The sequence below is a fragment of the Sceloporus occidentalis genome, unplaced genomic scaffold (assembly GCF_023333645.1).
Source record: "Sceloporus occidentalis isolate IW3139 unplaced genomic scaffold, rSceOcc1.0.p SCAF_295, whole genome shotgun sequence".
Classification (NCBI taxonomy): Eukaryota; Metazoa; Chordata; class Lepidosauria; order Squamata; family Phrynosomatidae; genus Sceloporus; species Sceloporus occidentalis.
Genome location: NW_028317275.1, coordinates 591,568 through 606,215, shown reverse-complemented (window position 1 = coordinate 606,215; position 14,648 = coordinate 591,568). Strand labels below are relative to the sequence as shown.

General features: G+C 38.6%; 2 protein-coding genes across 2 annotated transcripts in view; both read left to right on the top strand.

The window, feature by feature from the left end:
* LOC149275201 (mucin-5AC-like) overlaps nt 1–9,030 on the top strand; it is a 28,218-nt gene extending 19,188 nt beyond the window's left edge. The window contains exons 29-32 of the mRNA XM_089504901.1: nt 275–315; nt 593–1,282; nt 1,423–7,587; nt 7,934–9,030. Coding sequence (XP_089361027.1) covers nt 275–315; nt 593–1,282; nt 1,423–7,587; nt 7,934–9,030 — 7,993 coding nt within the window. The remainder of the gene's footprint in view (nt 1–274; nt 316–592; nt 1,283–1,422; nt 7,588–7,933) is intronic.
* Nucleotides 9,031–9,967: 937 nt separating this feature from the next.
* On the top strand, nt 9,968–13,521 carry LOC149275200 (intestinal mucin-like protein). Its single transcript, XM_089504900.1, has 7 exons — nt 9,968–10,043; nt 10,549–10,607; nt 10,766–10,897; nt 11,685–11,813; nt 12,660–12,714; nt 12,938–13,073; nt 13,264–13,521. The coding sequence occupies exons 1-7, from the start codon at nt 9,968–9,970 to the stop codon at nt 13,475–13,477; spliced, it is 801 nt and encodes a 266-aa protein (XP_089361026.1). The 3' UTR covers nt 13,478–13,521.
* The last annotated feature ends 1,127 nt before the right edge of the window (nt 13,522–14,648 follow it).

Genomic DNA, 14,648 nt, shown 5'->3' with positions numbered 1-14,648 from the left:
ATTGTATTGTCCCTTTAATTTTACTTAGATTCATGCTATAATTAAAATAAAAAGCTATAACTCTACAAACATTGCAGAAACGCCCATAGATGTTTCCTTTATAATAAATAAACAAATATAAAACCCCTATACGAAATTTAAAAATCAGTTGCAGTGGTTCAAGTTATAGTTTGATTAATAATTTGAGGCCTAATTTATTTGTTTACTACCTTTGGTAGACAATATATTATCAGTTTATATGCTAATTGTTTTCTATAATTATCATTTATTTTAGCCGATGTACAAACACCGGAAAAGTGTGTTCTAAACAACCAGGTAAGTAACTACTACACAACTTGGTACAAAGTTATCATCTGTGGATAACTACTAGTGTATAGATGATCTGGAGTGCAATTCGATATTACAATTAGATTTGCATTTAGACATTTAATATTTTGCTATTTATTTTCTCATGAAAAGTAGCCAGCTCCAGCTCAGTAAAGCGCTTAGCTTGCCTATGTTTCATGGCTGTCTGGCATGGTTGTAGCATCTTGTTTTGGATCCAGTTTAATGTTTAGTTAATAATTTATGTTTTTATATTTACTTTCTGCAGTCTGCTGCTTTTATGAAAACAAGGAATTTTTGCCTGGTGATATAATTTATTCCACTGGTGATGGAATTGGCGGATGCATTAATGCAATTTGCTCAGACAATTCAACTGTTGAAAGAAGCATTGGTCCATGTGCAACCACAGTGAGTCCAAGTACAGAATTTGACTTCTCCACACCTTCAACACCAACTGCTTCATCTACAGGTCCTTCTGATTATACATCCTCTGGCTCCCCTAGTTCTCCAACATCTTCATCACCAGTTGAGTCCTCGACAGGTCCTTTGTCCCCTGGTTCTTCAGTTGGGTATCCTAGTTCTTCCACAACCTCAACATCAATAAGCACATCTACAGGTCCTTCTGATTATACATCCCCCAGCTCTTCGACTGGCTACCCCAGTTCTCCAACATCTTCATCACCAATTGAGTCCTCTACAGGTCCTTCATCTCCTGGCTCTTCAGCTGGCTATCCTAGTCCTTCCACAGCCTCAACACCAATAGGCACATCTACAGGTCCTTCTGATTATACATCCCCCGGCTCTTCGACTGGCTACCCCAGTTCTCCATCATCTTCATCACTAATTGAGTCCTCCACAGACATGACATCATCTGTCTCTGGTGAAACAAGCAGTGGAACATCTTCAGAACTAAACAGCACCCCCCCTGGTTTTGCTGACACCACAACAATTCCAACTGGTAAATTTCCTATAAATTATAGATTTACTTAGTATTTACTTGCTGTTTTGGTATACACATTCTAAGCAAGAAAATAATGATGATGATAATGATGATAATAATAATAATTATAATAATAATGTGTCTGTTTACTGTTTCAGCTATTCCAACCATCTGTGTTGAAGCTTATGAGTGCAGTTGGTCCCAATGGTATGATGTGAGCAATCCAGATCTTGGAGCTGAAGATGGTGATTTCGAAACCTTTGAGAATATAAGAGCCAAAGGCCATGAATTGTGCAAAAATCCAAAAAGTGTACAATGCAGAGCAAAAGAATATCCAGATCAAGCTTTAGAGGATCTAGGACAAGATGTTACATGTAGCAGAAAAAATGGTCTTATTTGTCTTAATAGCAAAAACTCACCTATATGCCACAATTTTGAAATCAGGGTTGAATGCTGTAATTATAGAGAATGTACAGCCACTACTGAGTCATCAAGTTCCCAAACATCTCCAGGTACTGAAAAATCCACCCAGTCATCTCCTACTACTATATATTCATCACCATCATCAGAAACTTCTGAACCAGGGACCACAAAATCTCCAATACATCCATCAACCTCAACTACTAGGACCCCTGGTACAACACCTCACATGCAGTCGACCCCTGCAATTGCTACTGAAAGCACATCACCTCCGTCATCTGCACCATCTGTAATTGGTACATCTCAACCATCATCTACATGTGTATATAAGAAGGAATGTCGCTGGACTCAGTGGTATGATCTTAATCAACCTAACACAAAAAGTGATGGTGGAGATAGTGAAAGTATAGAGGATGTAAAAGCAAAAGGACATGTAGTTTGTATAAATGGAGAAATGGAAAACAAAATACAATGTGAAGCCATAGACAACTATGGAGTAACAATTGCTGATAATCAGCAGATAATGTCTTGTGTCCTAAAAGGTGGTCTGAGTTGCAGAAATAGAGATCAGAAGAAGAAGGAGAAATGTCACAATTACAGAATAAGGGTTGAGTGTTGTTTTGAGGTCTGTGAACAAACAGAAGCACCTACCACTGAATCACCAAGTTCAGAATCTTCATCAACAGAAACCCCTGGAACATTAGTTCCATCATCAACTATTACGGAACGCCCATCAACAGGAGCTGTGACTGAACCTGACTACACCACTACTGAAAACTGTGAGAAATTTAGAGCATCAGAATGTCGATGGACAGAATGGTTTAATGAAGATAAACCTACGTCAGATAGGGAAAGTGGAGATAGTGAAAACTCTAATAAACTGGTGTCTAAAGGAATAGACGTCTGCACACAGGATGAAGTTGAAAATGAAATTGAGTGCCAAGCTGAGCAATATCCAGATTTAGCTTTTGAAGATCTTAAACAAATTTCTAAGTGCAATGTCAAAGAGGGATTAGTGTGTAAGAATAAAGACCAGGCAGATGACAAAACATGCCATGATTACAAAATAAGAATTGAATGCTGTTCAAAAAAGTTTGTTAAGTCTTGTGGCGAAACTACATCTCCTGCTTCACCCATACCTACTGAAGTGACTAGGACCCCCACGACAACTGCAATAACTGAATCTTCCTCCCCTGGCTCTGAAGGCCCCCCAATATCTACTTCAACTGCTGGCACATCAACTTCCAAGATTCCTGGAACTGAAAGCACATCTACTCTGTCATCCACATCTTATGAAACTACAACATCTTCACAAGCAGCCTGTGTACTTAAGATGGAATGCCGATGGACTCAGTGGTATGACAACAGCACCCCAAATACAAAAAGTGATGGCGGAGAGAGTGAAAGTATTGAAGATATACAATCAACAGGAACCAAAGTTTGTTCAAATGGAGAAATTCCAAACAAAATAGAATGTGAAGCTTTTGATAAGAATGACAATATTGTACCTAATAATACACAAGTGACGACTTGCGATGTAGAAAGTGGATTGACTTGCAGGAATAGAGATCAGAAGAAAAAGGAAAAGTGTTATAATTACAAAGTAAGGATTGAATGTTGTGCAGAGTACTGTGAAACAACTGAAACAGCAACCACATCTAGCCCCATCACTACTGAAGCAACAACCACTGTAGGAGAAACGTCATCACCAGGAACATCTATCTCTTCTTCTACCACTACAGGTCTTCCATCAACAGGTGCTGTGACTGGACCTACATATACAACTGCCAAAAACTGTGAGAACTTCAGAGCATCAGAATGTCACTGGACAGAATGGTTTAATGAAGAAAAACCTTCATCAGATACTGAAAGTGGAGAAAATGAAAACTCACATAAACTAAAATTGAAAGGACTAGAAGTATGTAAGCAAGATGAAGTGGAGAATCACATTGAGTGCCGAGCTGAGCAATATCCAGATTTAGCTTACAATGAAATAAAACAAGTATCTAGATGTAATGTAAAAGAGGGATTGGTTTGTAAGAATAAGGATCAAGCAGAAGGTGAAAATTGTCATGACTATGAAATACGAATTGAGTGCTGTTCTGAAAAGTTTGTTAAATCATGTGGAGAATCCACCATATCAACTGCTTCACCATCAACAAATGAAGGGACAAAGGTACCTTCAACAACTGCTGTTACTTCACCTGAGTCTGGAATAACTACAACTGGAAGTTCTACAACAACCTCTGTGACTGAACCATCCTCTCCTGGATCCAAAACACCCAGTGAAACCCCTGAAACATCGTCTCCTTCTGTCCCAGGATCATCTACTTCTGGAAGTCCTACCACAACCTCTGTGACTGATTCTTCCTCTCCTGGATCCAAGACACCCAGTGAAACTCCTGAAACATCCTCTCCTTCTGGCCTTGGGACATCTACATCTGGAAGTCCTACTTCAGCCTCTGTGACTGAATCTTCCTCTCCTGGATCCAAAACACCAGGTGAAACACCTGGCACAACCTCTCCATATGAACCTGGAACGTCTACTTCAGGAAGTCCTACTACAGCCTCTGTGACTGAACCATCCTCTCCTGGATCCAAAACACCTGGTGAAATTACTGAAACATCCTCTCCTTCTGGCCCTGGAACATCTACTTCTGGAAGTCCAACTACAACTTCTGTTACTGAATCTTCCTCTCCTGGGTCCAAAACACCAGGTGAAACACCTGGCACAACCTCTCCATATGAACCTGGAACTTCTACTTCAGGAAGTCCTACTACAGCCTCTGTGACTGAACCATCCTCTCCTGGATCCAAAACACCTGGTGAAATTACTGAAACATCCTCTCCTTCTGGCCCTGAAACATCTACTTCTGGAAGTCCAACTACAACTTCTGTGACTGATTCTTCATCTCCTGGATCCAAAACACCTGGAGAAACACCTGGCACCACATCTCCACTAGGTCCTGGAACATCTACTTCTGGAAGCTCAACGACAAGTTCTGTAACTGAACCTTCTTCTTCTGGGTCCAAAACACCTGATGAAAAGCCTGAAACATCCTCTCCTTCTGGCCCTGGAACGTCTACTTCTGGAAGTCCTACCACAACATCTGTGACAGAACCTGGGTCACCTGGTGCTGAATCCTCACCATCATCTCCTTCATCCACTAGTCCGACTTCATCAGGTGGCACATATACAACATCACCCTGTGTGTATAAGATGGAGTGTCGCTGGACTCAGTGGTATGATAACAATGAACCTAATAAAAAAAGTGATGGTGGAGACAATGAGAGTATAGAAGATATAAAATCTAAAGGGGCAGAGGTTTGCTCTAAAGGGGAGGTTGAAAACAAAATAGAATGTGAAGCTGTGGACAAAGATGGAACAAGCATTTCTGATAATCAACAAGTGATGACTTGTGATGTGGAAACTGGACTAACATGTAAAAACAGAGATCAAAAGAAAAAAGAAAAGTGTTATAATTACAGAATAAGATATGAATGTTGTGCAGAGTATTGCGAGCGACTAGAAACACCAGCAACATCTAGCCCCATCATCACTGAATCAACAACTACAGTAAGTGGATCTTCAACATCAGAAACACCTGAAACCTCAACATCCTCACCTGTTGTTACAGAACGCCCATCAACAGGTGCTGTAACTGAACCTGACTACACAACTACTGAAAATTGTGAGAAGTTTAGAGCATCAGAATGTCGATGGACAGAATGGTTTAATGAAGATAAACCTACATCAGATAAGGAAAGTGGAGACAATGAGAACTCAAATACACTAATGTCTAAAGGAATAGAAGTGTGTACACAGGATGAAGTTGAAAATCAAATTGAGTGCCAAGCTGAGCAATATCCAGATTTAACCTTCAATGATCTTAAGCAAATTTCTAAGTGCAATGTGAAAGAAGGTTTAGTGTGTAAGAATAAAGACCAGGCAGAGGATGAAACTTGCCATGACTACAAAATAAGAATTGAATGTTGTTCCAAAAAGTTTGTTAAAGCCTGTGGAGAATTAACTACATCTCCTGCTTTACCCATATCAACTGAGGGAAATACTATTCCCACAACAGCAGCAGTAACTGAACCTTCTGCATCTGGCACTGAAGGCCCATCTACATTAATTACTAGTACATCAGCTTCCAAAACACCTGGTGAATCCCCTGAAACATCCTCTCCTTCTGGGCCTGAAACATCTACCTCTGAAGGCCCTACCACTGTCCCTTCTTCAACAGAATCCAAAACTACTACTCCTGGCACATCCTCTGAAAAACAACCTTCTCCACAACCAGGAACATCTACTTCTGAGAGCCCTACCACAACCTCTGTAAACGAGGCTGGGTCTCCTTGGTCTGAAACTTCACCTCCATCTCCTTATTCTACTAGCCCAATCTCATCAGGTGGCATATATACAGGTGCTGTAACTGAACCTGGATACACAACTTCTGAAAACTGTGAGAAGTTTAGAGCATCAGAATGTCATTGGACAGAATGGTTTAATGAGGAGAAACCTTCAACAGATATTAAAAGTGGCGACAATGAGAATACAAATAAACTAAGGTCCAATGGAATAGAAGTATGTAATAAAGAAGAGGTTGAAAACCAAATTGAGTGCAGGGCTGAGAAATATCCAGATCTAGCTTATGAAGAAATAAAACAAGTATCTAAATGTAATATTAAAGAAGGATTAGTGTGTAAAAATGAAGATCAGACAGAAAATGATAAACAATGTCATGACTACAAGATACGAATTGAATGTTGTTCTGAAAATTTTGTTAAATCCTGTGGTGAATTTACTACATCTCCTGCCTCACCATCATCTACCGAAGTGACTAAGATCCCTACAACAACTGCAGTAACTAAACCTTCCTCACCTGGAACTTTACCATCTACTTCAGTCCCTGGAGCATCAACTTCTAAAACTCCTGGCACCTCCTCTGAAACTTCAACAGGCCCAGTGACAGAAGGTTCCACCACCACATCAGCTTCAAAAGCCACACTTTCACCTACATCTCCTTCTACAACTTCATCTTCAACATCTCCCCCATCCTCTGGAATTTCATCCACCAGTTCCCCAAGTACAACTACCAGCTGTGAAAAGTTCAGACTATCTGAATGCCACTGGACAAGGTGGTTTAACGAAGAGAACCCTTCATCAGATATAGAAAGTGGGGATATTGAAAACTCAAGTAAACTAAAGACCAAAGGAATAGAAGTCTGCAAGCAAGAAGAAGTTGAAAATCAAATTGAGTGCAGAGCAGAGCAATTTCCTGATTTAGCCTATACAGATATTAAACAAGTTTCAAAGTGTAATCTGAAAGATGGATTAGTTTGTAAGAATAAAGATCAATCAGAGGATGAGAACAAATGCCATGACTATGAGATAAGGATAGAGTGCTGCTCTGAAAGGTTTGTTAAAGCTTGTGGAGAATCAGTCCCATCACCTGCTTCACCCTCACCTTCTGAGATGACAAAACATCCTTCAACAACTTCTGTATCTGAACCATCCTCATCAGAAACATCACCCACATCATCGACAAGCATTTTGTCGAGCCAAACTCCTTCCACTGAATCATCTCCCAGTTCCCCTGGTTCTCCAAGTTCATCTTCTCCACCCAGTCCTTCTCGTATAACAACATCTGTTTCTAGTACTTCAAGTAGTACTGTAACAGTGTCTTCCACCTCTGGAACAACTTCTTATCCAACAACATCCCCATCTGATAGTTCATCCGCTGCTTCATCTACTACTGCAACTGTGATATTATCTACAAGAAGCACACCATCATCTTCTGAAAAAAACACATCTCCAACTACATCTCCCGAAGGTTCATCAACTGTCAGCGGCACAACAGCTTGCTTCTGCAAAGTAAATGAAAAGTTCTTTTCTCCAGGTATGTTCACTTGAACCAGTTTCATGCTTCAACGATTTTGTTCAAATTTCCTGTGACCAGACTTGACTAGCCAAATAATTTTGCTAATAATTATACTGATTCGAAAACAAAATGCACATGCTAAAATGGTCAGGTTGTGTTCAGGTTGATCCTGTCCCTTAATACAAAGGTTAGGATGCTGCTAATATATAAGCTGACATTCCATAACATTGAGTATGCATGGCTGTAGCCCACACCAATCACACAACCATACTGCCAGCAATAGGCTGGGTTACCTTGTTGTTAATCCCCTCGTATTGAAGTACTTGATCTACTTAATAACTGGTAAATCTTTTTCATGTACTAGGTGAAATACTCTACAAAGAAGCAGATAAAGATGGTTGTGAATATTATGCAATATGCAGCGATACGTGTAGACCAGAATGGCACACGGGGCAATGTTCCACAACAGCATCAACAGGCACATCTCCAGGTGGAGAGTACAGTCCCAGCAGCACATCTACTCCAACACCTGAAACTTCAGAAGTTAAAGATGTTACCAGTCCTTCTTCACACATAACAAGACCAAGCAAAAAGCCTCCAACCTCAACAGGTTCTACAGTAGAAGAATCTGGTTCCACCACTGCACCTCCCACTGGAAGTGCTCCAACAACTGATACTTCCTTAGTGATGAGTGTCACAGGTGGCAGTTCATACCTAACGAGGCCCAGCAGGAGACCACCATCACCTGGTTCAACTGAAGGAATTTCAACCGAATTGAGTACAGAGGGCTATTCTTCAACAGAATCGAGTCCTGAAAGTTCATCGCCATCTGGAACGAGTCCAGGAGGATATTCACCAACACAAACAAGTCCAGGAAGCTCATTACCATCAGGAACTAGTCCAGGAGGCTTGTCCCCAACCGAAACTAGCCCTGGTAGCACATATCCAACAGAATTTACACCAACTGAATCCAGCTCTCCAACACCTGAAACTTCAGAAGTAAAAGATGTTACCAGTTCTTCTTCACACATGACAAGACCAAGCAAAAAGCCTCCAACCTCAACAGGTTCTACAGTAGAAGAATCTGGTTCCACCACTGCACCTCCCACAGGAAGCGCTCCAACAACTGATACTACCTTAGTGATGAGTGTCACCGGTGGCAGTTCATACCTAACCAGGCCCAGCAGGAGACCACCATCACCTGGTTCAACTGAAGGAATTTCAACTGAATTGAGTACAGAGGGCTATTCTCCAACAGAATCAAGTCCTGGAAGTTCATCGCCATCAGAAACGAGTCCAGGAGTATATTCACCAACAGAATCTACCCCAGGAAGCTCTTCTCCATCTGAAACGCACCCAGGTAGCACAACTGAGCAGAACCCTATAACCTTGTTTTCTTTTACTTTTCACGGAAATAACCAGTATGGACTTCTTGAGCAATTAAGATATGTTTTGTTATAAATTTTTGCTTGAAAAAAATATTAATGAAATTATTATTAATTGCTGGTTCAGGAGAAATGAAACATTTAAGGCAGTGAAGCTTTAGTCGACTAGCTTTTTTGTTAGCCTATCAGAAAATACTTTACTACTATTTGGTTTCTTGTAACTTAAAAAGATTAATAGGTAACTTGTTATTTAACATGATTACATGATTTATATTATATGTTTATATTTGGCAAGGCATAGGTAGAAGTTCATTGAAGAGCTTTGTAATATTCTATAGCGCAATATAAATCTAAAGTACCTAGATTTTTAGGTTTTAAGTATATAGTGGTTTGCAATGTTGAAAAGCTGTGAAGTACCATTGCAATGCTGTTGGTGTTAAGATTTACATATGGCCCAGACTAACAAAATGCATGGTGATTTTTCACAGTAACGTAACATAGAAAACAGTACAGTAGTCTCTTAAAATGCAGAAATGTTGCAATCAATGTACATGCCTGATTATTTTGTGATTATATAACATAAACTAATGATGCTATGGGATAGTGATATGAAAGTGTGAATTTACTGATAAAATTATAATTATGTATTGGGTGAACTTGCTGATTTGACAGCATTTTCATGAGCTATTGTGCATACTGATTATTGGTAAAAAAAAACAACCCAGTGATATTATGGCATGGATATCCTATTAAGCCACATTAAATCACCTTATTATATATATATTTTTTTTATTTAAGAAGATATAATAATGTTATCAAGCTGGATGAGAGCCAGAAAAAAGTCTTGGTGACACATCCAGATGGATAGCCTGAATCGCAGGTAGTCTTAATCTAGGAATAGGGATTTTGTCCAACATGATGCACTGTAGACTTTAAAAATATGTTACCTGTTTTTTATCAATATTATACATTTTATCTGTTTGTTATTAGCTTGTGGACCCTGTGAATGCCTAATGCCAACATGTGGAACCGGTTATCGTGTGGTATCTTATAGGCCCCCTGGTGCTTGTTGTGCTAATATCAGATGTGGTAAGTATATGTATGTGAGAAACTTATCACGGTTGATTTATATATATATATATATATATATATATACTGAAAATAAGCACCTATTGAAACCACTGAGTGTAAGAATTAACTAGAGAGCTCGCCAAGTTTCATACCGGTTATGCCTCAATCAGGTGGAGGTCCAAAGACTTGTATATTTATTGATGGGTTCTGTACTTGGAGAAACAGAGAATTAAAATGTACTAATAAAACAGCAAAATTACCACCATCAAGTCCTAAATTGCAGCTTCCTAGTGGCTTACTTGTAGAAAAAGGAGATATGTCTATGCCCTCGCATGCACTCTGTGCTCATACACATGCAGGTGTTTGACTAGTGTAAGGCAGGATCCAAAATGGACAGTTACATCAGTAAAATAATACAAAACGTGTCGTTCATTTCACAGAGCCTGACTCCGTCTGCGTAGTAGACAATACCATATACCAGGTAAATTCATTTTTCAGCACACTATTTTTTGTGAACTCTTAGCCTTTATGGGGAAAACTATTGGTGACTGTGTCCACAGACAAAGGAACCTCTATGGAACAGTATACTAATACCCAAGAAATTCAGTTTTATTGCATAAGTGGGTTTCACTGGAACCTTTGCACCCTCTTTTCATTAGTGTGGTTACTTTACAATTCAATGTTGTTGCTTTTTTAATTGTTGTTTTCTTTATTACTTAACTATGTTTTTGTTCACCTAGCGTGGATCCACAGTGCCACAACCTAAGGATGTGTGCCAACAATGTGAATGTTCTGAACAAGAAAAAGATGAGGAATCAGGGCTTTATGCAGTAAAATGTCAGCCAATCGTGTGTGATGAGACTTGTAAAGAGGTACACGCTTCTTGGTGAAATGAAGATTCTGCCATTTTTTATTTTACCATTTTTTCAAGCCTATTTGAATTTAAGCATATGAAGTAGTCCCATTTTCTTCACATCCTGACATTATGTTTTTTTTTGTTTTATAAAAAAAAAATATAAATATCTATTGTAAAAACAAATTAACTGTTAACAGGCCTACATAAAATAATTTCAAGAATAACATCTTCTTTATATCACCGTTACCATATTACATAGTGAAATGACAATACAAGTGAAGGTTTAATCATCATCAATTCTATGGGTGCAAGTTATTCTTGGTAAATATATATGCAAATGATCTCTCCATGTATTATGTTTATGTTTTGTTAAACCAAGTTGATCTATTTTGCTGGAAACACGGCTAAGGATAAAATAGTGTAAGTCAGATGTGGTTTTGAAAATAACTGTTGCAAAATATTGGGGCCTTTTGTAAGTTTCCTAGGGGTACATATGTATTTATATACATATATATATATATATATATATACTTTCTTTTTAGGGTTTCACATACGCTAAGAAGGAAGGACAGTGTTGCGGTGAATGTGTGGCTAATCAATGTACCGTGAAAGGAGTAGATGACAAACAAGTGGAAATCAAGGTGAATGGAAAGTCATGTATGCCTCACATATCTTAAATGGAACGTGAAAGGTGTTTTCCATACTTGCACAAGAGGAAACTAAAATCTCATCTTTTTTCTATGTAAATGACACCACTGAAGTTAAACTGCAATCTAAAATGTGTTTTGTATATCCATATTTAGGTTGGAGAGTCTTACCGCCCTGAAAGTAGCACCTGCAGTTACTATGAATGTGATGAGGAGGATGGCAAACCAATCCTGACCAAAGTGAAGAAGATCTGCCAGGAATTGGATGTTTCTAAATGTGAACAGGTATTTCCGGTAGCTGCACTTAGAAAAAGATCTATGGTAGTAAAATCAATGGATATCAATCAGCTTTTCTATTTTTCCTTTTTAATTACAATTGTTTTCATTGCATTGCTGAACTATTAAGTAGTTGGTAAGTTTCTGTATCATATTGTGAGTAAGTCCGTAGTTGGGAAATTAATGAAAACCATGCTAAAAGAAAAGATTATTTAATATCTGGATGTAAGTGGTTTGCAAGATAAGAAACATGCTTTGCAGGTTTACTGCAGGGAGATCTAACGTAATTAACTTTTTTTACCAGGTAAGTATAACAGCCAGCAAACCAAGGAGGACCAGTAGACATAGTCTATCTAGATTTCAATAAAACATCCCACGCTGTTCCTCGTAGAAGGGTGTTTTGGTTTGGATGTCAAAAATAGTTGAATAGATAGGCAATGCTTGAGTGACAGGAGACAGACGGTTGTGGTTAATGGTGTATATTCAGAGAAAGGTTATTGGAAATAGTGGGCTACCTCAGGGATCTGTATTGGGACCCATGCTTTTTAATCTTTTTATTAGAGATGTTATAAGAGATCTTACAAGGAAGGTATATCTTTTTGCAGATCTTACACACGTCACATCAGTAAGAATATACAGTGTTGCATGACACCAAAATAGGGTGACCTGGTAGCTTTATTTTAGAAAATCATTCCTGCCTGTTCATGGTGGCCTAGTAATGACACTGGGAGAGCTGCACCCCTGTCAAGATAACTTAAGGCACAATTTTGAAGGATAGGTGACCACAATTCACAGATATCATGATAATTTTATTGTGTATTTAAAAAGAAAAGCTAAAACGTTTTTATTTTATAGGACACCATTAAATATGATGAGGATGGTTGCTGTCAGACATGCACACTTAAGAAAGGTAACCAATACTTAAATCTAAATAAAAATATTTCTATTGTTAAGAAATCCATATTACATGTTTCCTTGCCAAATTATAAATTTCAAATGGTCATTAGTGCACAATTTTTTGTGATGTTTTCCAATTTATTACAATGAATCTCTAAATACCTACTGTATTATAAGATAAGTGTAATGTATAATACTAGTTCCTGCTGCCACCAATTCTTGTTCTTGATTTCTAGAAGTAATAGTTGAAGAGAAACCCGTGGGAACTGGAGATTGTAGTTCTCGCAAAAATGTGACAGTCTTCAGGGAAGATGACTGCGAGATTGAGGTGGAACTCACATATTGCGGTGGTCCATGTATGGGCTCATCCATGTAAGTTATCAGCTTGGTTGTTGAACCCTTTAGCACTCAAGATTACCATTTTTTTAAATTCTTATAGCATGTTATTTGTGCTATCATTTAAGATATGGTTTTAATACTTTTAAGTAAGCCATTTTCAGTAAAATGTGTATGGTAAAAAGTATTCAGACTTGTGACAGATTTTGTTTCTTCTATTTTCCAGCTATTCCATGGAAGCTCAAGATATGGATCATAAATGTACCTGCTGTACTGAGCTGGAGGTGGCAGAAAGACAAGTTGAGCTTCTATGCGCAAACGGGCAGCGTAGAAGCTACACCTATAAGGATGTAGTAAGATGTGGCTGTGCGGGAGCAATCTGTACCCCAGTCTCTGAATCAGCAGAGCTTGCACAACAGTCATTTCAAACTGCCTCATAAGTAATGGAAACAAGAGAGTAAGACCGTAATTTGGTTGAATGAATAATTGTTCCTAATGTTTTCTCCGTCCAAATGTCTACTTATCCTGCAACCTCCATAGTCTAATTTTAGATGCTGAGTGAAAAACACACAAATGTGGGTCTCACGATTATAACTTCCTACACTGTAGGTACTTAAAATTCCAAAGAAATACTTGTGAGTTTAAAGCTTTTTATTTTTACCCATAATTTTGTCTTGTTTTAACTCTATCAGTTTGTCCACACTAGTGGAGAGGGCAGAATTATTCAGTAATGCTTTATTTTCTGTTACTTGTTTTGTTAATCTTATCCATCCTTTTATATGTATATGTCAATAAACCACAAAGCTCAAAGCAATCACATGTGTCGCTATAGTTTCATTCAGTTGCATGGTGGTATTTTGGGAAAAATCATGAATAAGGCCTATTGGTGAATTGTTTATCATCGTTTATTCTGCTATTCCTGTTCAACATAACATTCAGGAAAATACTGGCAACATTTAGTTAAGAAGGCAAGCCTAAACTAGTAGCATAGCCATTTCTGGGCCAAAATTTTTTTGGGCTTCCACACAGTGTGAGTGTCTTTCATTTGTTTAAAATGTAAAACCTGTTCCTGAGTAATTTTAAGACGGTTGCCCATTTACGCTAGTACCAGCCAAACCTCTAATTTGTAGACGTTATCCTTTTATCATATATTATTATTCATTGATAAATAAATATTGGTGACAAAACCAGGCATTATAGTATGTATAATACTTAATATTGGGGAAATACAGTCCTGCATGTGTCTATCATCTGCCAGTGCCTGCCCAGGCCCAGTGCCCTACTACTAGTGGTGGTGCTGCTCCTTTTCACCATCCTTACTCTGGGGGGGCTTTTAAAAAAAATAATTCTATAATATTTGTGAAATTCAGTCTTGCTCCAAGGGGGATGTTAGTGCCTACTTACCCAGGCCCAGTGGCCTACTGCTGCTGTTGCTCCTCTCTCACCTTCCTTACTCTGGGGAATCAATTCCTATTTTATCTAATATTAGGGGACAGTCTTGTGGCTGGATGTGTCTGTCTGCTAGTGCCTGGTCTATGCCTTGTTCCTCAATGACATCCTTAATCTGGTGGATCAATTCATGTTCTTGTTTCTAATATCTGGTGGGATTCA